The 24,214-nt window shown below is 45.4% G+C and overlaps 2 protein-coding genes across 4 annotated transcripts in view; one reads left to right on the plus strand and one right to left on the minus strand.

Annotated features, from left to right (window-relative positions):
- ppp2r5ca (protein phosphatase 2, regulatory subunit B', gamma a) overlaps positions 1-4,488 on the minus strand; it is a 46,403-nt gene extending 41,915 nt beyond the window's left edge. Inside the window, exons 1-2 of one of the 2 annotated variants that reach the window (XM_048973992.1) lie at positions 4,315-4,488; positions 3,682-3,750 (exon numbers count right to left, since the gene is read on the minus strand). In XM_048973992.1, the coding sequence (XP_048829949.1) occupies positions 3,682-3,750; positions 4,315-4,341 (96 nt within the window). In that variant the 5' untranslated portion in view covers positions 4,342-4,488. The remainder of the gene's footprint in view (positions 1-3,681; positions 3,751-4,314) is intronic. The other variant, XM_048973993.1, reaches the window with a different exon arrangement.
- Positions 4,489-7,269: 2,781 nt separating this feature from the next.
- The window catches only part of dync1h1 (dynein, cytoplasmic 1, heavy chain 1), a 31,782-nt gene continuing 14,837 nt past the window's right edge, over positions 7,270-24,214 (plus strand). For both annotated transcript variants that reach the window (XM_048975610.1, XM_048975609.1), the window contains exons 1-41: positions 7,270-7,639; positions 9,769-9,856; positions 10,136-10,309; positions 10,459-10,714; positions 10,905-11,091; positions 11,534-11,805; positions 11,893-12,120; positions 12,195-13,271; positions 13,423-13,602; positions 13,753-13,902; positions 14,160-14,306; positions 14,408-14,548; positions 14,637-14,813; positions 14,945-15,055; positions 15,166-15,285; positions 15,398-15,637; positions 15,719-15,874; positions 15,969-16,082; positions 16,159-16,269; positions 16,485-16,694; positions 16,805-16,951; positions 17,078-17,244; positions 17,393-17,566; positions 17,667-17,832; positions 17,919-18,107; positions 18,197-18,391; positions 18,530-18,812; positions 18,956-19,056; positions 19,148-19,307; positions 19,479-19,719; positions 19,918-20,101; positions 20,502-20,714; positions 20,948-21,186; positions 21,327-21,483; positions 21,658-21,885; positions 22,006-22,236; positions 22,478-22,618; positions 22,862-23,095; positions 23,197-23,403; positions 23,527-23,648; positions 23,744-23,909. In XM_048975610.1, coding sequence (XP_048831567.1) covers positions 7,387-7,639; positions 9,769-9,856; positions 10,136-10,309; positions 10,459-10,714; positions 10,905-11,091; positions 11,534-11,805; positions 11,893-12,120; positions 12,195-13,271; positions 13,423-13,602; positions 13,753-13,902; positions 14,160-14,306; positions 14,408-14,548; positions 14,637-14,813; positions 14,945-15,055; positions 15,166-15,285; positions 15,398-15,637; positions 15,719-15,874; positions 15,969-16,082; positions 16,159-16,269; positions 16,485-16,694; positions 16,805-16,951; positions 17,078-17,244; positions 17,393-17,566; positions 17,667-17,832; positions 17,919-18,107; positions 18,197-18,391; positions 18,530-18,812; positions 18,956-19,056; positions 19,148-19,307; positions 19,479-19,719; positions 19,918-20,101; positions 20,502-20,714; positions 20,948-21,186; positions 21,327-21,483; positions 21,658-21,885; positions 22,006-22,236; positions 22,478-22,618; positions 22,862-23,095; positions 23,197-23,403; positions 23,527-23,648; positions 23,744-23,909 — 8,337 coding nt within the window. In that variant the 5' untranslated portion in view covers positions 7,270-7,386. The remainder of the gene's footprint in view (positions 7,640-9,768; positions 9,857-10,135; positions 10,310-10,458; positions 10,715-10,904; positions 11,092-11,533; positions 11,806-11,892; positions 12,121-12,194; positions 13,272-13,422; positions 13,603-13,752; positions 13,903-14,159; positions 14,307-14,407; positions 14,549-14,636; positions 14,814-14,944; positions 15,056-15,165; positions 15,286-15,397; positions 15,638-15,718; positions 15,875-15,968; positions 16,083-16,158; positions 16,270-16,484; positions 16,695-16,804; positions 16,952-17,077; positions 17,245-17,392; positions 17,567-17,666; positions 17,833-17,918; positions 18,108-18,196; positions 18,392-18,529; positions 18,813-18,955; positions 19,057-19,147; positions 19,308-19,478; positions 19,720-19,917; positions 20,102-20,501; positions 20,715-20,947; positions 21,187-21,326; positions 21,484-21,657; positions 21,886-22,005; positions 22,237-22,477; positions 22,619-22,861; positions 23,096-23,196; positions 23,404-23,526; positions 23,649-23,743; positions 23,910-24,214) is intronic.

The following is a 24,214-nucleotide window of genomic DNA, read 5'->3' on the forward strand; positions in this document are numbered from 1 at the left end:
ATGTGGTGGAGGACAGAGATCATTTTATTTTAAACAACAGATTGTTATAGCTTAATTGATCATATCTAACATAGGCAAAAAAGGATCCGTAATGTCAGGATGCCATAGCTGTAACAAGCCCTTTCCACATCAGTCCAGCCAGAAGGAGAAAAAAAAGCTGCATTCTTCAGCTACTTCTGGAATGGCCAAATAGGGCATGTTTGCCCCCAGAAACATGGTGCAGAGACTCCCCTGTCAATAGGCTGCACAAATGTTTTGCCCTAACTTAAGGAAAGACACCACTGTGTTTGCTTAAATGGCCGGATATTTACAAAGGGAAGGTAGATTACACCACTCAAGAGTCAAATACCACGTCCCCTCCTGTGCTTAGAACCTGCACATTTCTGGGTGTAGTCCATTAGAACCTGGATGTTTCTTTTCTTTTAATGGTATACACAAGGTTATGCATCGCTTACCTACTGGAATACTTTCTGACAAATGCATCATTAGGCGATTTCATCATTAGGTAAACATCATAGGGGAACTTCCATCCATCCATCCATTTTCCAAACCGCTTATCCTACTGGGTCGCGGGGGGTCCGGAGCCTATCCCGGAAGCAATGGGCACGAGGCAGGGTCATAGGGGAACTTATTAAACCAAAATGGTAGAACCTACTATACACCTAGACTATACACTATAGGCTAAATAACAATAAAAAGTACAGTATAGTAAATAAATAAACCAGTAACAGTTGTTTACCATCTCTATCAAGTATTATGTACTGCACATGAGTAAGTAGCTCTGTGCCTGTAAAACCCACCTCCACAGGCGCTACATGTTAGCTGCACCTGTGCTGTGATCCCCAAGCTATGGAGAGCAAGATGGGGTAGGCAAAGAGAAGCATTCCAATGTAGCTGTACTTGTGCAAATGGCAAATAAATTATGTTTTGAATTGTGTGTGTTAGACCTTTAGACAATTACCAGCACGATAGGTTTCTTTACACCAAGCTCATCACAAATGAGTCAATAATGTGTTGTGCTACAACGCTACGACAGCTATGATGTCACTAGTTGATAGGAAGTATTCAGCTGCATTGTAATCTTATGGGACCACCGTTGTATATGCGGTGCGTCTGACTTAAACATCATTACGCAGCACATAAGCGTATTACTGAGCAAAACACCTAGTATCGCTCCCATTTGTTCTAACAGTACAATTCCATTCTGACAGCATGCACTGAACCAACAGCATACACATTAAATCAGAAACTAGCGGACTCAGATTTTGGCAGTGAAATGCGTCTGAGCAAAACACCTCTGGAATGGTCACAATACATTTGATAATCCATAGAAATTAAGTCAGACAACTTTGACAACATGTTCCGAATCCTCCTCAGGGACGGCAAGCCACGGGAGCTCAGCAACCGAGGCCTTGACAATGCAGTCGACTCCACTTTAAGTGCTAATAAAGGCTCTACTGAAGCAGTTCCAACCAACTCATTCTTTAAAATTAGCCGCATCTATTGTACAGCTCTTTTCCTCTCTTCACAAGCAGGGTCACGGACAAAGAAAGACTCATTAGCAAGCCTGCTTTCATTTTTTTCTGTGAAGTCAACATCACAATGGACTTTAAACTATATCCAAGAAATCATTATTATTCCAACATCTCTTCCAATTAAAGGTGCTGTATTGAGGAAGAAGTCTTCCAATTTAACACTTGACCTGCACCACCCAGGACAGCAGTGTTGTGTTATTTCATCCAGGTTGTTTAAGTCAATCCAATCATTTAAATACACTGCTGTAGATGACGTGTATTATTATGATGTACATATCAATTTCAACAAGAAGAACCAAACTCTCCCCTTGGACTCTGTTGGTTTAGTTCAGACAAACTTTAATTGACAACTGGGCTTGGTGGACTTCAGATCTTGAGACAACGTGATGGTAAATTCTACACCTCCATCAATACAAGACTGATAACCTTGATTAAATCAGCTGAGGGATGTGGGCAGACCTGGTGGGTGGTTAGAACACGCAGCAAAACTGCAGCAGGCAGCACTTTCTGGGGCACCACTCGCTGTAATCGCTCCCCCACGCAATGAATGTTCCGCTAAAGTGCCGTACAGAAACAAAAGAGAAACAGTAAAGAAGCAGGGTAACCTGACTGCAACAAGTCTCATGACGCAAGATCGAGTTTGAACGGCCCCAGTGAAAGGATAAGCGAAGACATTTACAACCATGTAGAAGGACCAGCAATGACATGTGGAAAACCATGGTTCCAGCCCATATCAAATTTCTAAACATCCCAAGACATTTGTGCCAACTAAATCTGCCATTATACATACAGGTTATAGATTCATATGCTGAACCACATTCTTCTGAGTTTTCTGGAACATGCGTGTTGCACAAAGCAGAGCGTGCAAAGGGCGGTAATTCAGCTTGGATCAGCCCAAGGCCATTCCCACTGAGCTAAGAAAACAACTCTGGTAGAAGCATGAAACTTTTTTCTTGTGAATGTTCATCATTGTAAAAGGAGGGGTGGTCAGCCTCAAGCTATAGCAGCAATTTGATTTAAAACTCACACTCACATACGATACAAAGAAAACACAAAGCACCAAACAGACAACCTAGATTAGGCAGCACGGCAGGGGTGAGCAACTTGAAAACTTAATATGTCGACTCCATAATCCACCCTAATATCGGCAGCCATTTTCGTCCCCGGGGAAACGGAGCAGTCACCTACAGCCTGTGGATTTACTTAAGTGCTTGTTCTTTGGAGGAGACAGAGATTCTGGCCCTATGGTCTACAATCACAGTGCCTGAAGCTGATACAGAACAGCACAAAGAAAGTTTTTTTGTGACTTCGGTGGTGGCTGGATCCCCATCCCTTCCAGTAACCACAGACAAAAATAAAGCAATTCTTTTAAAGTACAGATATAAAGGTCATGTTACAGGAGTGAATAATGCATGAGAAATATTGCTTGCCATTAAAACATCACACATCACTTTCTATAGACCCTCATGGTGCACATACAATAAATCATTTTCAGTGCTCTCCTGGGGTTCAGGAGCCTGTGAAGTTAGTCATCTTGATTTGTGTTATGCAGGGAATATGTGCATGTTGAAAGGTACAAGATATGATCCTCTCAAAGCATGCCATTTATTTGGTCATGTAGAGAAAAAAAACACTATCACTACAAAAAAAACAATACCTTGAGAGAAAGACTCCACATGCTTTCCAGTATTACAAGCAGTGAAAAAATGGAATTCAGATAGAATTCAGATGACTTTTATAAAGCATACATAGCCAGTAAATACTGTGGGAAAAGAAAGTACCTAGTAAAACACCAGCAAGACAGGAAGTCGTGCTTAACAACTCAGACGTAAACTATACTGCAGCTGATTGTCAGAAGACTTACATGTCAAAAATTCAGCTGAGTCTAAATACCTAAATGGCTCTAATCATCGCGTACAATGAGATCCGAAACAAAAATAATTACTTAAAATGTGGCTTGTCGTTCAAAATCGATGTATACTAAAACTTGTGCGAAACATTTTAAAACAAATTCTACTGAAGTAGAAAAAGTTTTCTGGAGACTATCAGGTGTGTCACGAAAGCACTTCAAAGTGTGTGAAAACCAAACACAGAGACACGTGTGAACGGCGCCATGCAAATCCACTCCACTCCACTCCTCCTTTACCTCGTTTTCGCAGTTTTCTTGTCCATCTTTGCCAGCAGCTTTGCCCGTTTTTCCAGATTTTGGAGTTTCCTGAAAAATGAGGGAACTGGGGCGTTACGTCGAAGTCAGAAGCAAATGGGTGCCTCACGTTAATGTATTCATAAGATGCCGACATCTTCCAATAACACAGAACAGCATAACAACCCGGAAAGTTAAGTCAAAGGCAACCCGCACCACAAACCATTATTATCAAAATGAGACACAGCGAGCAAGACATCTGATATCTCCACTTATGTAATACAGTGATGAATATATGAGGCATACGGCTTCCCCGCATTTAACCGTCCTCTCGCTGTGTAATGTACTTATAAGTCAATCTGACTAATGACAGACAGCGCACCTACACTGCAGGGACGCGGCTTGACCGTCAGTCAGACAGTAAGACAGACAGCTGCCAGTCAGGGTAACATAACCAAAACTGGTTAACTTATGGGACTCCCACCTAACTTGTGCTACTCAGATACCTCATTAGTCTGAGACACCGATTTTACTGTTATTCTTTTATACTTTAACACCGCAGACGGCAACGTGACTCATATGTCCATAAACACTTCAGATATTAAACTGCGTTTAAGAGAAAAGGCAAGAACTCACCTTCTCTTTTTTCGCTTTATTCGGCATCGCAGAGAAATGACCTCCCTCGTCCCCCTGCCGACACTCTCTTGTGTCTGCTATTTTCACACACACACACACAGACAGACACACACTCTCTCTCACGCGCGCGCTAGCTCGCTCTCGGTCCTGCACGCGCGCTCGCTAGCACACACACCCCGACACACCGTGCAGCGGTTCATCTGCGCTTCATCAATCTGATAGGCTAACGCTGGTCAGATGACCCAAGTCACTCTGCGGCTTAGGTGCTGGCAGTATTCAAGTATGCAAAGCTTACTTGATTTTCTTAAAAAATCCTAAAAGGCCCATGTAACCGTTATAATGCTTTATTTGCATGTTTATATGTCTCATATAATATGTCTTTGTATCACGTTTTATTATTATGTCGGCTTAATTTTGAAGAATAAACAATGGAAGCATTCAAAGTGACATTACCAATTAAAGCCGGAGTAGATATTTTGGCTGAAATGCAGTAGCTGAAATCAAGTGAAATTTTGGACAGCTGAACTGGTCTTCTGAGTACTGCATAGCTGCTGGTACAATAACTCTTCTATTTCAAACTCAAATAATTAGATCTACTGAGTAATCCAGACCAATTCCCTTGGGCAAAGTTGTGTCACTCTGAAAAAATGTGAGCGGTTCCAGGGTATTAAGTGCTAAGAATCAGAAATGGTGTTTTCACCGTGCCGGTACTGTATTATTAAATCTGGGGAATAAGACAGACCAGTTCATCCCGACTGGTAAGATATACTAGATTCAGTTGAAAACGAAAATTATAAAACACGTACGTTGTATTGCAATATCATATAGCTGCTTACATGACCTATTAAAACGTACGGAGGAATGCAGTTGTTTAAAAACCCTGGTTATGGATGTCAGGTTCACCCAATATACAGAGTGACGTGGCTAGTATATTTATAATAAAAATAAGATCAGAAAGGTGCAGTGGTTAGCACTGTTGCCTCACACCTCTGGGACCCGGGTTCGAGTCTCCGCCTGGGTCACATGTGTGCGGAGTTTGCATGTTCTCCCCGTGTCGTCGTGGGGTTTCCTCCGGGTACTCCGGTTTCCCCCCACAGTCCAAAAACATGCTGAGGCTAATTGGAGTTGCTGAATTGCCCATAGGTGTGCATGTGTGAGTGAATGGTGTGTGAGTGTGCCCTGCGATGGGCTGGCCCCCCATCCTGGGTTGTTCCCTGCCTCGTGCCCATTGATTCCGGGATAGGCTCCGGACCCCCCGCGACCCAATAGGATAAGCGGTTTGGAAAATGGATGGATGGACGTACGTTGTATTGCAATATCATATAGCTGCTTACATGACCTATTAAAACGTACGGAGGAATGCAGTTGTTTAAAAACCCTGGTTATGGATGTCAGGTTCACCCAATATACAGAGTGACGTGGCTAGTATATTTATAATAAAAATAAGATCAGAAAGGTGCAGTGGTTAGCACTGTTGCCTCACATCTCTGGGTCCCAGGTTCGTCTCCGCCTGCGTTACATGTGTGTGGAGTTTGCATGTTCTCCCCATGTCGTCGTGGGGTTTCCTCCGGGTACTCCGGTTTCCCCCCACAGTCCAAAAATATGCTGAGGCTAATTGGCGTCGCTAAATTGCCCGTAGGTGTGAATGTGTGCGTGAATGGTGTGTGAGTGTGCCCTGCGATGGGCTGCCCCCCCATCCTGGGTTGTTCCCTGCCTCGTGTCCATTGCTTCCGGGATAGGCTCCGGACCCCCCGCGACCTAGTAGGATAAGCGGTTTGGAAAATGGATAGATCGATAAGACCAGAAAAATGTCAAATGTATTTATATACGTATATATTCAGAGATTGTTTTAAAAATGAAAATGCTTAGATGGAAAAATCTAAACATATATAAGCATGTATTTGCACGATTTTAGGAAGAATACGAGTTCTTTGTCGATTAAATGCTGATCTGTTGAATAAAGCAGAAAATAAATATAGATGTTAAAACCCAGCAATACATAATGGATAACGTTTATCGTTTGTGAAAGTTTCCCGCCCTCTGGTGGAGATTTCCAACATTCATGCTATTGTAAAATCAATAATTACAAAAGAATTGTAAAATTACTAATAATACGGCAACAATCCTGGCATAGGAAATGAAATAATTTACGAATAACACACGTTCTTGAATAAACATAATATACTACAAATAGAAAATACTGGATTTTACATACATATTTTAGGATATATGTGCAATTGTTAATACTAAAATAATTACATTATTTGCAGTTCGGACAAACAAGCTTGGTCTATATAAAATGTACAAATTTCGGTTCACTCTGAAAGAGATTTAATTAGCATTTGATATTTTATAATTACGATGAAAAATGTGTTCCACATTTACGGGTACTTCTTACTCAGTAGCATGACATTTGAGTAACACCTGAAACTAAAGCTTAAATCTACGAAATTACTCCGAAAAAGTTAGCAATGATAATGAAGTTAGCAATAGGCCTACGACACAAGATATCGCTATAGTAATCGCAATATAAGAAAGACGCATAATAAATATTTGAATGTATCGATGACTGAATATTAAAAATAAATATGCACATTAATAAATCAAATATTCTTCTGCAGACCATAGTCATTTCATCCTGTAAAATCTTCAACATTTACTAACTTCTCCCGAAACAATCAGACAAAAATGTTCTGTGTAAATGTGCATACTAGCGTATTAGAAGAATAGGCCTATAATATCGCCAGCTAACGAACTTCTAGCAGCCGTATTCCATGACAATGCAAAAACAAAGCGAAGTCTCGTGTCGGTGCCTGGCTGTGATTTCACCACTTCGTTGCATTGTGGGTTTTGTATTATTTACTGGGGCAGTAACCAATCACATTGCTTTACTATGAACACCAAATCCCAGAACACCCATATCTGTCTGGCCCCGCTGTCACTCGACTGTGTTCGCATATCAAGCCTCACTTCAGCCGTGGTGAGGAGAGTGAAGGGCGGTGTTGTCGGTTCTTTATGCTGTAGCGGTTTTTCTCTATTCAACAACTGTTTGTTCTTTTTTCCCCGCTCAAAATGTCTGACGGTGGAGGAGGCGATGACAGCGCAGTCACTATGGAAGTGTCTGCTGCCGTACAGACAGTTGCAGATATTTCGGTTTTGCAGAAGCACATCCGTAAACTTGTCCCCTTGCTCCTAGAAGATGGCGGCGAGGCTCCGGCCTCGTTGGAAACCACCCTGGAAGAGAAGAGCTCGGTGGAACAGATGAGGAAATTCCTTTCAGATCCTCAAGTACATACGATCCTGGTAGAGAGAAGCACACTGAAAGGTTGGTTTATTGGCATTGCCTTGGACATCCGTGTCTCGTGTGCTTTTCAGTGGTTGCATGAACAATGTCCTAATGATGCAGCGGATCTAGTAGTCATCTTAGTTAACTACAGTATTGAAGAAAGATGGCAGACATTGTCATTATGTAGATGAATTCTCAGTTTTATCCCCACATGATTTCTGTTAGTGTTGCTGCCTGATCCGTATTTATACATATATTTTTTCCCCATTTTTTATACGGATAACGCGAAGGGCATCATTGTGTGGAGCACGGAGTTCCCAGGGCGTGACAGCATGTGCAAGATGTTAAAGAACAAATCGGGATAATTTTGTACTATTTCTGTGGTCAATGAAAATAACGGCATCCCTCTAATATGAACAGATTAGCCAGGAAGTATTTTGAATTAAGTGGAGTATCTAGCTTACCGAAGTAACTAAATGTCGGGTTTTTTGTGGAAGACTGCTGTTTTTGTGGCGCGCATCTGACAGCTTTGATATGCTAGTCCTCCCCCTTCAGGTTACCATCTAGCAAATGAACCATTCCTTACATGCATCGTTGCCTTCATGCCTTGCGGATAGTTTTCGAGCAGATGATGGTCATCTGGCCGTTTTGTAATTTAGGCTTTCCCTTTATAAATAGTTCATCTGAAGGTCTAAGTTTATATCCCAGCCCTGGAAAAAAAACACATTCAGAAATCCTGGTTTAACCTTTTCCTATTTTGAAACTGGAGGAGAGCTTTAAAATTGGAACAGGACATGATTTGTGTGAGTAAAAAGTCCCTAAACACTCTTTGACCCTTAACGTTATTAAATGCCTTTCAGGAAAATTGATTACTGCTTTTCTTTAGAATAATTTTGTATGTTATATAAGTATCTTACTCTGTCAGCGGGTTAGCTGATGTTGCCCTGACTCGGCTGTTTGCCTGTCCTGTTTGTTTCATGTGTTGGGGGTTTAAAAAATAAATAAAAGTTGAATAAATCCAAATTCTTGGGAAGTATGGTGCTGCATTGCAGATTTGGCCCTACGGATACTGGATATCTTCTGCAGCAATGACATCATTTCACTAGGAGCACCACCCACCCAGACATCAGCTGATGCTGAAGCTGTCTGGGACAGCAATCCTTTGCGTTATATGTAAATGATTGGCATCCCTTTACACCATACCTATGTTGAATACTAAAAATATTATGATCTATTTAGCACCATTGTATCTGCACCCCCCAGAGCCAGTCGTCCAACATTATAATTCTTTTCACTTCCCCGATTAACGTTTCAAATAAGTATTATTATCTGTGCTGCGTCTTAAGCGATTTTGAGAATTTGTACTCGAATACAAAGGGGGTGTCTTGGACATTTGGTAGTTTTTGGTTTTTTTGAAAATCCTTGTTCCGAAAGTGGTTTCCCGGATGTTTCCCATATTTCCTGGTTTCTCTGAGCAGCAGTTCTCGTGCCTCTGAAATCGAGGAAAGTGGCATATCTACAGGAAGCATCTCCAGCATTCAGCTGCCATTATAGGATTGAGAGTCTGCAGCTGGCAGGGAGCCTGAAAGAAAATTGCTGCTGATGCTGATTTCTCTGTGAATTCCCTTCCATCACTCTGCCACTTGTTCCTTGCTGCCACTGACTTGTGACAACAATCATGGGAACTCTTGATTACAAATGCAATTTCGGAGAGAATTCAACTGAGTCTGTTATACCAATAGTGTAATGTGTAAATAGTTCTCATTAGGCTATAATATTCCTGCTGTGTTTTAAGAAAAGTATAACTAAATATAGGGTGTAGCAGAGTTGTGACAATGAGTTACAGTCATGCTTTAATAATGTGGTATAATGCTTACTTAACATGGTTATATAGCTTGCATGTTCTTCCATTCAGTTGTCAATAACAAATTGCATATCTTTATGCCTGATGTGCACATTTTGAATTCAGTCCAAATTATGAATGTAATTCTGTTCTTGCTTTTGTCTGTCTGTATTGTTTTGCTGTTGGTTAAAGAACGTGGTGCTTTAAAATAAAGACAGTTTGTTAGCAGCATGGCTCCAGCTACCTATTAATGGTTTCATTTTAAATATTCCTCTCATCCTCTTCCAATACGGTGTGTCTGTTGCTCCCCCCTCCCTTTTTATAGAGGATGTGGGTGATGAGGGTGAGGAGGAGAAAGAGTGCATCTCTTACAACGTCAACATCGACATTCACTATGGGTTGAAGTCCAACAGGTGTGGTACTGACTCATGCACTAGTCATTTTCTGCACAGTCAATAGGTCATTACTGGAGTATTAAAATGTTATTCTGAGTAAAAACCTTAATGGCATATATGCTACATGCATGTGGCCTATGAGTTGTTAGCTTAACTGTTCTTTGGGATCTAGGCCAGCGCACCCTTTTTCATATAAATTGTTACATCAGTTTGATTTGTCAATATAAACCTGAATGGGTTTTTATGTGATGGACTGATTCTTGTTTGTATGTGTATAATATAAAATTGTTCCCCCAGCCTGGCCTTTATCAAGAGGACTGGTGTCATCGATGCCGACAAGCCCATTTCCTCCCAACTGCGTGTTTTGACTCTGAGTGAGGATTCACCCTATGAGACCCTGCACTCCTTCATTAGTAATGCAGTGGCTCCATTCTTCAAGTCTTACATCCGGGAGTCAGGCAAGGCTGATAGGTAGGCTTGAGTTGTATCAGGTCATTGTGTGGTCTGAGTTCTTTGTAGCATGAAATGTATTGGGGGGGGGGGGGGGGGGGGTGTTCCTACATAAATATGCTCGTAACAGCTTCGCTTAATGTCTCCATGGATGTTATGTGCTTCTCCAGGGATGGGGACAAAATGGCACCTTCTGTGGAGAAGAAGATCGCTGAGCTGGAGATGGGGCTGCTGCATTTGCAGCAGAACATCGAGATCCCAGAAATCAGCCTCCTCATTCACCCCATCATCACCAACGTTGCCAAGCAGTGCTACGAACGTGGGGAGAAACCCAAGGTCACCGATTTTGGTGACAAAGTGGAAGACCCTACATTCCTCAACCAGCTGCAGTCGGGGGTTAATCGTTGGATCAGGGAGATCCAGAAGGTGAGCAAGCCTTAACATGCTTATGTTTTTAAAGGTGAGGTTTCCATAGTTGCTTGGGAAAGGTTCTGTACACAGAAGTTGGTAAGCATCTTAAGACTTATGCATTATTTATTTATTTTTTTAAATCATGACTGAAAACATTTTTTTTAAACCCTTTCGGTGACCGCTGGCTCTGCATGCCTTCTTATAGGTGACCAAGCTGGACCGAGATCCTGCTTCTGGGACAGCATTGCAGGAGATCAGCTTCTGGCTTAATCTGGAGCGAGCCTTGAATCGCATCCAGGAGAAGCGAGAGAGCCCAGAGGTGCTGCTCACCTTGGACATCCTGAAGCATGGCAAGCGCTTCCATGCCACAGTCAGCTTTGACACAGACACGGGTAAGAATTATTTGTCGCCCAAAAAGCTGTATTTTCCCCATCTAACAAGAAACTCTATTGATCGCAGGGGGAAATTCTTGTGCATACACAGTACATGAGCGGATAGCACTGGACTTTACCACGTCAAATGTAGAATGCTTCCTGATGTGTTTACAGCTGGGGGGGGGGGGGGGTAGTACACTGGGAGGAAGCATTGTATGTCTGATGGCAGCAGATAGGAAGAAAGGATCCCCAATAGTGCTTCTTATCATACTGTGGAGGAATGAGCTGTTTGCTAAAGATGCTCCAAGATGGTGTCCCATGGAACAGATGTGCAGAATTGCTTATGTTATCCAGTTCCTCTTTGCTGCTGTCCTGGATCAGTTCTGTGATGAAATCTCTCGAGGCGTAGTTATTTGTGTGGTTTATTGGGTTTATTTAGAATTGTCTTACTCTTCCACAGGTCTGAAGCAGGCTGTGGAGACAGTCAATGACTATAACCCCCTTATGAAGGACTTCCCACTCAATGACCTTCTGTCAGCCACTGAGCTGGACAAAATTCGCCAGGCCCTGGTCGCCATCTTCACTCACTTGCGCAAGATCCGCAACACCAAATACCCCATCCAGCGTGCCCTGCGCCTAGTGGAGGCCATCTCTCGAGACCTCAGTTCCCAGCTCCTGAAAGTCCTTGGCACCAGAAAGCTTATGCATGTTGCCTATGAGGAATTTGAGAAGGTGGGTTGTTGGTAGTCTCTTGATAATAATGTGCTTGTTTATGCTTTTCTGTATGTGTGTGTTATGCATCTTATGGTGTCTCTCCAGGTGATGGTGGCCTGCTTTGAGGTGTTCCAAACCTGGGAGGATGAGTATGAGAAGCTGCAGGTTCTGCTAAGGGACATTGTGAAGAGAAAGAGGGAGGAGAACCTGAAGATGGTGTGGCGTCTTAGCCCTGCCCACCGCAAGCTGCAAGCACGCCTGGATCACATGAGGCGCTTCCGGCGACAGCATGAACAGTTGAGAGCTGTCATAGTGCGTGTGCTGAGACCTCAGGTATAGAGACTTCCTCCAAGTCCAAAGATCCCCTCCCCCAAGTGTGTTTTGCTAAAAGAGTTTTTGTTTTGTAGGTATCTGCTGTGCCCCAGCATGCTCAGGGTGAGGCTGTAGAGCCCCCCGATATGAAGGTGGCAGAAGTTCTCTTTGATGCAGCTGATGCCAATGCAATCGAGGAGGTGAACCTGGCGTACGAGAATGTTAAGGAGGTTGATGGCCTGGATGTTTCCAAGGAGGGCATGGAGGCTTGGGAAGCAGCCATGAAGCGCTACGATGAGCGCATTGACCGTGTGGAGACTCGTATCACTGCCCGCCTCCGTGACCAATTGGGTACCGCCAAGAACGCCAACGAAATGTTCCGCATCTTTTCCCGCTTCAATGCCCTCTTCGTGCGGCCTCACATTCGCGGCGCCATTCGTGAGTACCAGACGCAGCTCATCCAACGTGTGAAGGATGACATTGAGTCGCTGCATGACAAGTTCAAGGTGCAATACCCTCAGAGCCAGTCGTGCAAGATGAGCCATGTGCGTGACTTGCCCCCAGTATCTGGCTCCATCATATGGGCCAAGCAGATAGATCGGCAACTGACAGCCTATATGAAGCGTGTGGAGGATGTTCTGGGCAAAGGCTGGGAGAACCATGTTGAAGGGCTTAAGCTCAAACAAGATGGTGACAGCTTCCGTGCGAAACTCAACACCCAGGAGATCTTTGATGACTGGGCCCGGAAAGTTCAGCAGCGCAACCTGGGTGTGTCGGGTCGAATCTTCACCATTGAGAGCAGCCGTGCCAGGGGTCGCACTGGCAACATACTGAAGCTCAAGGTCAATTTCTTGCCTGAAATCATCACACTTTCTAAGGAGGTGCGCAACCTGAAGTGGCTTAGCTTTCGTGTGCCCCTGGCCATCGTCAACAAGGCACACCAGGCCAATCAGCTCTACCCATTTGCCATCTCTCTCATTGAGAGTGTGCGCACCTATGAGCGCACCTGCGAGAAGGTGGAGGAGCGCACCTCCATCTCCCTGCTTGTGGCTGGATTGAAGAAGGAGGTGCAGGCCTTGATCACAGAGGGTATCGCCCTCGTTTGGGAATCCTACAAGCTTGATCCTTATGTCCAGCGCCTGGCTGAAACTGTGTTCAACTTCCAAGAGAAGGTTTGTTCTTTTCTGTCCTTGGAGATTCTTTTAAAGGATACTGTCTTGCAAGGCTATACAGTGTGAATATTTTTTTTTTAATCTAAAAGGAGGATAGGAAAGTATTTGTGCATAAAATGCCATAAGCCACAGTCCTATTTTTTGTGTCTAGGTCGATGATCTCCTCCTGATTGAAGAGAAAATTGACCTGGAGGTACGCTCACTGGAGACCTGCATGTATGATCACAAGACCTTTACTGAGATCCTCAATCGTGTCCAGAAGGCTGTTGATGACCTCAATCTACACTCCTACTCCAACCTGCCAATTTGGGTCAACAAACTGGACATTGAGGTTTGTGTATTGTAGATGTTGTAAAACCATTTTATATTCATGGATCACATGCCTTTTTTTGGGGTGAAACAAAAATAAGCTGACCTAACTCCCTCCTGACTGTTCCTGGAGTATGTTAGTTCAGCTAGGTACTATCTGGTATATCTTTAGATCGAGAGGATCCTGGGGGTACGTCTCCAGGCTGGTCTAAGGGCTTGGACACAAGTGCTGAGGGGACAGATGGATGACAAGGCTGATGTGGACATGGATACAGAGGCTCCACAAGTCAGCCACAAGCCTGGAGGGGAACCAAAAATCAAGGTTGGCTAACAGACTGATTTGAGCTTTCTATATGGCTTAGTGCTGAAGTTATTCTAATTTATTGTGTAAGTGTTCCAGTGCTTTTTGGAGTATTCCAAGTAGATGTCTGTTTTGGATACTTTATCATTTTGTTTTAAAAGTTGAAAAATTTAACTTCAAATCCTCATATACTGTGAAGTCAACGTAACAGAGATGTTACCAACAATGATGCTGATTACCCTTCTTTCCCCAACTTCTGTTGGTTGTTCTCTTTCCAGAATGTTGTACACGAGCTAAGAATTACCAACCAAGTCATCTACCTAAACCCCCCCATCGAAGACTGCCGCTACAAGCTCTACCAAGAGATGTTCTCTTGGAAGATGGTCATCCTCTCTCTCCCACGAATCCAGAGTCAGCGTTACCAGGTCAGACGCAGCTTCCAGTGTTGGATGTAAAGTGATCCAAGTTGATGATGGATATGCTGCAAGTGCAGATGTAAATGTTTCTACTCATGTGCTCTGAGCAGGTGGGTGTGCACTATGAGCTGTCTGAGGAAGAGAAATTTTACCGGAATGCCCTGACCAGGATGCCTGATGGTCCTGCAGCACTGGAGGAAGCCTACAATGCAGTGAAAGAAATTGTCAGTGAGGTGGAGCAGTATGTCAAGGTGAGATCTGTCTCGCAGATTTGACAGTGGTCATTATCGGTCTGCGTAGAGACGAATTGGTCATCTCTTGCTGCCTTTTTCTCTTCAGGTGTGGTTACAGTACCAGTGCTTGTGGGACATGCAGGCAGAAAACATCTACAATCGCTTAGGTGAGGATCTCAACAAGTGGCAAGCCCTCCTAGTGCAGATTCGGAAGGCCAGAGGCACTTTTGACAACGCTGAGACCAGGAAGGAGTTTGGCCCTGTAGTCATCGACTATGGCAAGGTAAGCTTTTTATTTAAATAGGAATATTTCCCATCCTTCTACAGGTATACACTTCCTTGTGCAGTTTTGTGAGAAAATATTGCAGTAAGCAGAACTGTTTCGTCTAATACCTTTCTCTGTTCAAAATCCAGGTTCAATCAAAGGTGAATCTGAAATATGATTCTTGGCACAAAGAGGTCTTGAGCAAATTTGGCCAAATGCTTGGCAACAATATGCAGGACTTCCATTCCCAAATCTCTAAGGTAAGCCCATCTGCATGTGACTCTACTGTTGCACCTGAATTGATGACAGTCTGACTCATTGTGTGTGTGTGTGTGTGTGTGTGTGTGTGTGTGTGTGTGTCCTCATCCAGTCCCGCCAAGAACTGGAGCAACACTCTGTGGATACAGCCAGCACTTCAGATGCAGTGACCTTTATCACTTATGTGCAAACTCTTAAACGCAAGATCAAGCAGTTTGAGAAGCAGGTTGATGTAAGTATGATTGGCATAAATTGAGTTCTGTTTGGTTTTTGTAGCTACATTTGATACCTATATATCATGATGCTGGGGAACTTAAACAGGCTCCCCTCTCCATGTCCTTTAGCTGTTCCGTAATGGCCAGCGCCTGCTGGAGAAGCAGCGCTTCCAGTTCCCGCCCTCCTGGTTGTATATCGATAACATTGAGGGTGAGTGGGGCGCCTTCAGTGACATTATGAAGCGCAAGGATACTGCCATCCAGCAGCAGGTAGCCAACCTGCAGATGAAGATTGTGCAGGAGGACCGTGCTGTGGAGAACCGCACCACCGATCTGCTCACAGACTGGGAGAAGACCAAGCCGGTTGCCGTGAGTAGACTCTTATCTTGACCTTCTATGTCTTCGAAATGGCCAGGCTGTGTTGTATTTATGACTGATTTTACTGTACAGGGCAACCTGCGACCCGAAGAGGCACTGCAGTCTCTCACCATCTATGAGGGCAAGTTTGGGCGCCTGAAGGATGACCGGGAAAAGTGTGCCAAGGCAAAGGAGGCCCTGGAGTTGACTGACACTGGCTTGCTCAGTGGCAGTGAAGAAAGAGTCCAGGTAGACTTAGTTTGTAAAGACCCAGCTGTTATGGAAGATGTGCTGGTTCTCAAGCCATCAAGCCATATATTTCTTTGGTGATCCTCGCTTGTAGGTGGCTCTGGAAGAGCTTCAGGACTTGAAAGGCGTATGGTCTGAGCTGTCAAAGGTGTGGGAGCAGATCGATCAGATGAAGGAGCAACCTTGGGTGTCTGTGCAGCCACGCAAGGTTAGTTATTCCTGTGTTTGACTGTTTAGATCCTGCTTCGTACAGTGGTCTTGAATGCTCACTGCTTTGTCTATAGCTGCGTCAAAGCTTGGATGGGCTCCTGAACCAGCTGAAGAATTTCCCAGCTCGTTTGCGGCAGTATGCATCTTACGAATACGTACAGAGGCTGCTGAAGGGCTACATGAAGGTGAGTCTGTCAGATCAATGTGTAAAACAATTTCAGAGTGTTAAAAGAAACCAAGTATTTTTAAGTAAAACATTTGTTTCAAGTGTGTGTGTTTTATAAAACCTAAAATCCAAATTCCTTGATTTTCAGTATGTTATCATTTAGCAGAATATGGCACTCTTGTGTCTATAGTCTCTAATTCTGATGAGCCCAATTTCTTGTGTATCTCTACACAGATCAACATGCTGGTGATTGAGCTGAAGTCTGAAGCACTGAAGGATCGGCACTGGAAGCAGCTGATGAAGAGGCTGCATGTGAACTGGGTTCTGTCTGAGCTGACACTGGGCCAGATTTGGGACGTGGACCTGCAGAAGAATGAGATGGTGGTGAAGGATGTGCTGCTGGTAGCCCAGGGAGAAATGGCCCTGGAGGAGTTCCTTAAGCAGGTCAGCACAAATTCAGCATGGTGGGCATTTTGGTCCTTTGGTTGACAGCGGTGTTCAACAATTTGCATAGATGAGATATAGCCCTGCGACTTGTGTGTAATTGTGTACAGATCCGAGAAGTCTGGAACTCCTATGAGCTGGATCTGGTGAACTATCAGAACAAATGCCGTCTGATTCGTGGGTGGGATGACCTCTTCAACAAGGTCAAAGAGCACATTAACAGTGTGTCTGCAATGAAGCTGTCCCCTTACTACAAAGTAAGTGCTGTTAATGACCTACCTTATACCATAGAATGTCTTGTTGCTGGGCTGAATAAATTTATAGTTATCTGGGTGCCTGTTTTCAGTTTTTTTTGGGGGGTGGGTTTCTTCCTGTGGTTGTAGGTCTTTGAGGAGGATGCATTGAGCTGGGAGGACAAACTGAATCGGATCATGGCCCTGTTTGACGTGTGGATTGATGTCCAGAGACGCTGGGTCTACTTGGAGGGAATCTTCACTGGCAGTGCCGATATCAAGCACTTGCTACCTGTTGAGACCCAGAGATTCCAAAGGTAAACAGCTGCACCTTTTTTTTTTTTTTTTTTTTTTTCCTCCACCATTGATTTCTTAACGTTTTCTGTCACCAACACAAGGTAAGGAGTTGGTCTTTGGAAAGACTTTTGTGGCAATGCAAGCTTTACCTTTTTAACCTCTTTTTAGCATAAGCACAGAATTCCTGGCTCTGATGAAGAAAGTCACCAAATCACCCCTGGTAATGGACGTCCTCAACATCCAGGGAGTGCAACGATCCCTAGAGAGACTAGCTGATCTGCTTGGCAAGATTCAGAAAGCCCTTGGAGAGTACCTAGAGCGGGAGCGCTCATCTTTCCCCAGGTGAACGCCTGCCACGTTACGTTTTGGTGACGTTGCCATAGTACACTCTTGGATGATTTGTGTAGACTGATTTGTGACTAAAGCTTCTTTACCTTTCTAGGTTCTATTTTGTTGGTGATGAAGATCTGTTGGAGATCATTGGCAATAGCAAGAACGTTGCCAAACTGCAGAAGCACTTCAAGAAGATGTTTGCTGGAGTGTCCAGTATCCTCCTGAATGAAGACAACACTGAAGTTCTGGGTATCTCTTCCCGTGAAGGAGAGGAAGTACGTCTGATGCGGACTGGGGGGGAAACTATAATACATCGTAAGATGCTGACGCTGGAGCTAAAATATTGTCTCCTCCTTTTCAGATCCTCTATAAGACGCCAGTGTCCATCACGGAGCACCCCAAAATCAATGAGTGGCTAACACTGGTGGAGAAAGAAATGCGGGTCACCTTGGCCAAGCTTCTGGCTGAATCGGTCACAGAGGTGGGTGCCTTCAACAAGGGCACGGCCATCGATCTCGGCACCTACATCGACTGGATCGACAGATATCAGGTATTCCATTTATTCCAGTCTCATCGAAAAGTATCATTTTTGTGTAATGACAAGTCACGACACAAACCCAATTTTTTTGTCCTGTGCAGGCCCAGCTGGTGGTCTTGTCTGCTCAGATTGACTGGTCTGAGAATGTGGAGAGTGCCCTGACCACCATCTCAGGCAGTGGGGACATGTCACCCCTCCAGGGTGTCCTGTCCAACGTGGAGGCCACCTTGAATGTTCTGGCTGACACTGTGCTAATGGAACAGCCCCCTCTGCGGAGGAAAAAGCTAGAACACTTGGTGAGTGGAATCTGACGCTGCCATGTTAAAAAGCTTCATTCCTAATGCAGCGTGAAGGTAATTTTGAGTGTTAGAGGATCACATGGAAAGGACTGGTATGGTGTACTCTGGTATTAATCCTGTCTTTTTTCTTTTCAGATTACAGAGCTGGTCCACCAGAGGGATGTGACCAGGACCCTGATCAAGAACAAGATTGACAACCCCAAGTCCTTCGACTGGCTGAGCCAGATGCGCTTCTACTTTGACCCGAAGCAGACAGACGTGCTCCAGCAGCTCTCCATCCAAATGGCTAATGCCAAGTTTAACTACGGCTTTGAGTATCTCGGTGTTCAAGACAAACTTGTGCAGACTCCTCTTACTGACCGCTGCTACCTGACCATGACCCAGGCACTGGAGGCACGGCTTGGAGGCTCCCCCTTCGGTCAGTATTTCAGTCCACATTAACTTGTCTATCCTATGGTCTGTGTGCACAGTTTGTACAATGTTCTTCTCATTTGTAGAAGTTTGCTTATTCAGTGAGGAGAGATTCATCCATAATTTTGCATTATTTCTTTTTTTTTTTAGGGCCCGCTGGAACTGGAAAGACGGAATCTGTGAAGGCTCTTGGACATCAACTGGGCCGCTTTGTGCTGGTATTCAACTGCGACGAGACCTTTGACTTTCAGGTATGACTGGTTCATCTAAGCCAAGCTCTTTTCTCAGGTTATGCTCGTGATTTGCGCATCTGTGTGAAGCTACCCTGGTTTATCCCTCCAGGCAATGGGCCGCATCTTCGTGGGCTTGTGTCAAGTGGGCGCCTGGGGCTGCTTTGACGAGTTCAATCGGCTGGAGGAGAGGATGCTGTCAGCCGTCTCTCAGCAGGTCCAGTACATCCAGGTGGCTCTAAGGGAGCACAGCAACCCCAACAGAGACCGCAGTATGTAGTCACCTCTCTTGTCGCTAATGTAACTCTTGGGTATTGGAGATTAAGGATGGTGAAGCTACATATTTCAGTTGAGATTTCATTGTTTCCTGATGTCATGGATATTTTATATCAGAAAAGTAAGTGGTGTTTTTTATTTTTTTTAACTGAATTTCCTCTGGATAGGTGCACCCATCACCTGTGAGCTGCTGAATAAGCAGGTGAAGGTGAGCCCTGAGATGGCCATCTTCATCACCATGAACCCTGGTTACGCTGGCCGTTCCAACCTGCCCGACAACCTGAAGAAGCTGTTCCGCAGCCTGGCCATGACCAAGCCTGACCGGCAGCTCATCGCCCAGGTCATGCTGTATTCTCAGGGATTCCGCACCGCCGAGACCCTGGCCAAAAAGATCGTCCCGTTCTTCAAGTTAGTTCACACTGTTGCGTGAATCTGTTTATTGTCCATGTGGCATAGATCTGATTGCATATGTGAGCTCTGGAATCTATTGCATTAGTATAACTGAACCACACTTGAACCATACCATGATGGACACGGTATCTGAAATGTTTCAACTTAAATGAAATAGGCGTTTCTCTGAGGTCCTCGCTTGCTGCGTCTCCTCAGGCTCTGTGACGAGCAGCTGTCCTCCCAGAGCCACTACGACTTCGGCCTGCGGGCCCTGAAGAGTGTGCTGGTCAGCGCCGGCAACGTCAAGCGGGAGCGCATCCAGAAGATAAAACGGGAAAAATGTGAGCGGGGCGAGGACGTGGACGAGAACGACATCGCCGAGAACCTTCCAGAACAGGAGGTAACACCTGTACTCCTCCCAGATGCACCAAGTCCTCCCAGAGCATCGTTAGTGGCAAACTGCTTACTTTTTATTCTCAGTCATGGCAGAACTGAAAAACTGTTGAGTCATTTGAGCTTAAAATTTATATGATGAGAGCTCGGAAACAGTACTCTGCATTTTATTTTCAGTTGAGCATTGCTACTTATCGGAGATGTCAAAATATTACTGGGATTATGGTATCTTGCTTTGGCTATAGTTTGTCTTAAATTTATAACTATGTAATTTGTTTGCAACAAATTCTAATATGCCCAAAGGATTTCTTGACATCCATGTAGGTCCATACTGCTGAAGGTTGTATCCTGGGTTTCTTCTTGAAACTGCTGACCATGACCTCATGACTGTATATCTTGCCCCTCAGATCTTGATCCAGAGTGTATGCGAGACAATGGTGCCCAAACTGGTGGCCGAAGACATTCCCCTGCTGTTCAGCCTGCTGTCGGACGTCTTCCCCGGCGTGCAGTACTTGCGCGGGGAGATGACGGCCCTCCGGGAGGAACTCAAGAAGGTCTGTGGTGAGATGTACCTGACCTACGGGGATGGCGACGATGTCGGCAGCATGTGGGTTGAGAAGGTATGTGCCTCACTATAGGATGTCATCATCTTTGCATCTGTAGTCTTTACACCAGACTTGCCTGCATCTACGCAGATTTCAGTTCAAGCTGTTGCACAACTTCCCTTTTAGTCATTTTGTCCCCCCGAGTAATCATTGTATTCTTCGGCTTTGACATTTGAGTGTTTCCTGTTGGAGCTGAGTAGGTGTTTCTTTCGTGACTATTATTTTGATTGAGATCTCTTGTGTCACAGGTGCTACAGCTGTACCAGATCACCCAGATCAACCACGGTCTCATGATGGTCGGCCCCTCAGGCAGTGGCAAAACCATGGCATGGAGGGTGCTGCTCAAGGCCCTGGAGAGACTAGAGGGGGTTGAGGGTGTAGCCCACATTATCGACCCGAAGGCCATCAGTAAGGACCATCTGTACGGGACCCTGGACCCCAACACTCGCGAATGGACCGACGGGCTCTTCACACACGTACTCAGAAAGTAAGCCGTGCCTCTTACAGGGTCATTTTAATTATGCTGGGAACAGTAGTTGCTCTCCGCAATCTCGATTTATTAAAGTAAAGCTTGAATGGTAGATTGGAGACTCAAGCTTTCGTCTAACCAATCTTCCATACTCGCAGGATCATCGATAACGTCAGAGGAGAGCTCCAAAAGCGACAGTGGATCATTTTTGATGGTGACGTAGACCCTGAGTGGGTCGAAAACCTCAACTCTGTGCTGGATGACAACAAACTGCTGACGCTACCCAACGGAGAGCGTCTCAGCCTTCCACCAAACGTAGGTCTTGATCCCTATCTCCACTACCTGAGTATAGAGCTGTTGTCTCCTGTGTAACATCAAGAATAAGATGGAGCAATTTACAGCATTTGAAATGCAAAACCAAATGAGAGAACTGCATGTTGAGACAAATTAGGTCAAACCTATTCTAATTAAGCAGACTGTCTCCCCCAGGTCCGCATCATGTTTGAGGTACAGGACCTGAAGTATGCCACGCTGGCCACAGTGTCCCGCTGTGGCATGGTGTGGTTCAGCGAGGACGTCCTCAGCACGGACATGATCTTCAACAACTTCTTATCGCGGCTGCGCAGCATCCCGCTGGATGAGGGCGAGGATGAGGCACAGCGCATGCGCAAAGGCACGGAGGACGAGGGCGAGGAGGCCGCCTCCCCCATGCTGCAGGTATCTTCATGGTTCATTCTCCTGGTTGTGTTTTTCCTATGTGGTCCAGCCCCCTCAGACCAGTGGTAGTATTGAGCTGATTATACATTAAAGCTGCTCCCATATTGTGACCCCCCCCAGATACAAAGAGATTCAGCTGCCATCCTGCAGCCGTATTTCACCTCCACTGGCCTGGTGATCAAGGCCCTGGAACATGCCTCAAAGATGGAGCACATCATGGACTTCACCCGGCTCCGCTGCATGGGTTCACTCTTCTCCATGCTGCACCAGGCATGCAGAAACGTGGCCCTTTACAACAACAACCACCCAGACTTCCCCATGCCCATCGACCAGCTGGAGCGCTACATGCAGGTCAGCACCCCCAACCCACCCGCAGTGTAGAGCTATGGTCTTCCACACCATCACCAGTCTTGATCATTGAATGGCACACTTGTTGCAGTATGAGCGTTAGGATATGATGCATGACTTCTGAGAACTTGAAGTTGTTACTTGTATACATTGTGTCTACCATCTTTCTTGGTTCAGTCCTTTCATAGTGTTCCAATATGCCTTCTAACAATACATCTCAATGTGGAATTCATGTACCCTACAGAGGTATCTGATCTACGCAATCCTTTGGTCCTTCTCCGGCGACGGCCGTCTGAAAATGAGAGCAGAGCTGGGCGAGTATATCCGCCGCATCACCACCATCCCCCTGCCATCTGCACCCAACGTGCCCATCATTGACTATGAGGTAGGCAGATATTAAAATGTCATCCATTCTTTTTTGGCTGTTTTCGTCCCTACATTGTTAGACTGAGTTGTTAATTCAGTGGTTTATTATGCAAGGACAAGTGAATCTCCCTGCTAAGCCGTTTTAAAAGACTTCCCTGCCGCTGGTTGCGTTTGTATCTGTCTGAAAGTTCTCAATGTTTGCATGCTCAGGAAAAGCACCATGTGCTGAAACGCCTCCCCACCTGTCGCTTATTTTCCAAAGGTATCCATCACTGGAGAATGGCAGTCTTGGCAGGGCAAGGTGCCCCAGATTGAGGTAGAGACCCACAAGGTGGCCTCACCTGATGTGGTGGTGCCCACGCTGGACACTGTGCGCCACGAGGCCCTACTCTACACATGGCTGGCTGAACACAAGCCCCTGGTCCTATGTGGCCCTCCTGGGTCTGGTAAAACAATGACACTGTTCAGTGCCCTCCGGGCCCTGCCTGACATGGAGGTGAGTGTGTGTGATGACTCAATCATAAAACATAAAGATGTAATGGAAAAAGTGGAACATGATGATCATGTTCATAAGTCTGCCTGTCTATCCTCTCACAGGTTGTAGGCCTGAACTTCTCCAGTGCCACCACCCCAGAACTCCTCCTGAAGACCTTTGACCACTACTGCGAGTACCGCCGGACTCCCAACGGCGTGGTTCTGGCACCAGTGCAGCTTGGCAAGTGGCTGGTGCTGTTCTGTGACGAAATCAACCTGCCAGACATGGACAAATATGGCACCCAGAGGGTCATTTCCTTCCTCAGACAGGTGTGTCTCAGTCTGAGGAAGGCAGGCAGCCAGTGTAGTAATGTAGAAATCAGTAGTAGCTGCTTGGGTGTGAACTGTCTTTAATTTGATGCTTTGTGCTCAGCTACTGTAATTTCTCCTCAGATGGTGGAGCATGGAGGATTCTACCGTACCTCAGACCAGACCTGGGTCAAACTGGAGAGGATTCAGTTTGTTGGGGCATGTAACCCCCCTACCGACCCTGGAAGGAAACCTCTTACCCACAGGTACACAGCCGATCTGAAGCCACATCCCCCTCCCCCCCCCAAACTCTATGGGGGAGGAAAAAAGTTTCTCTGAAATGGTCACTTTTTGTCCTCAGATTCCTGCGCCATGTCCCAGTGGTGTACGTGGACTACCCAGGTCCAGCCTCCCTCACACAGATCTATGGAACCTTCAACCGGGCCATGCTGAGGCTCATCCCCTCTCTGCGTACCTACGCCGACCCACTGACCGCTGCCATGGTGGAATTCTACACCATGTCTCAGGTTTGGTTATTCTCACAAGCCATCGGTGATGTTAGAATAAATGTGTAGCTATGGAATATAGCAGAGTGCCTGTGGGCGGAGTGATGGCTCTGAGGCTGGGGATCTGTGTCAGTAACTGGAAGGTTGCTGGTTCAAATTCCATGAATGCCTGGAGTGATCCTACTTCGTTGGGCCCTTGAGCAAGGCCCTTAACCTACAATTGCTTCATCCTGGATATGTTAATCTACATCCAGCCCTGAAAGGAGGTCATCCAACTTGCAGTGAAGAACTTGGGGGTTGGTGGCAGGATAGGCACTCCAGCCACT

This window comes from Brienomyrus brachyistius, chromosome 14 (genome assembly GCF_023856365.1).
Source record: "Brienomyrus brachyistius isolate T26 chromosome 14, BBRACH_0.4, whole genome shotgun sequence".
Lineage (NCBI taxonomy): Eukaryota > Metazoa > Chordata > Actinopteri > Osteoglossiformes > Mormyridae > Brienomyrus > Brienomyrus brachyistius.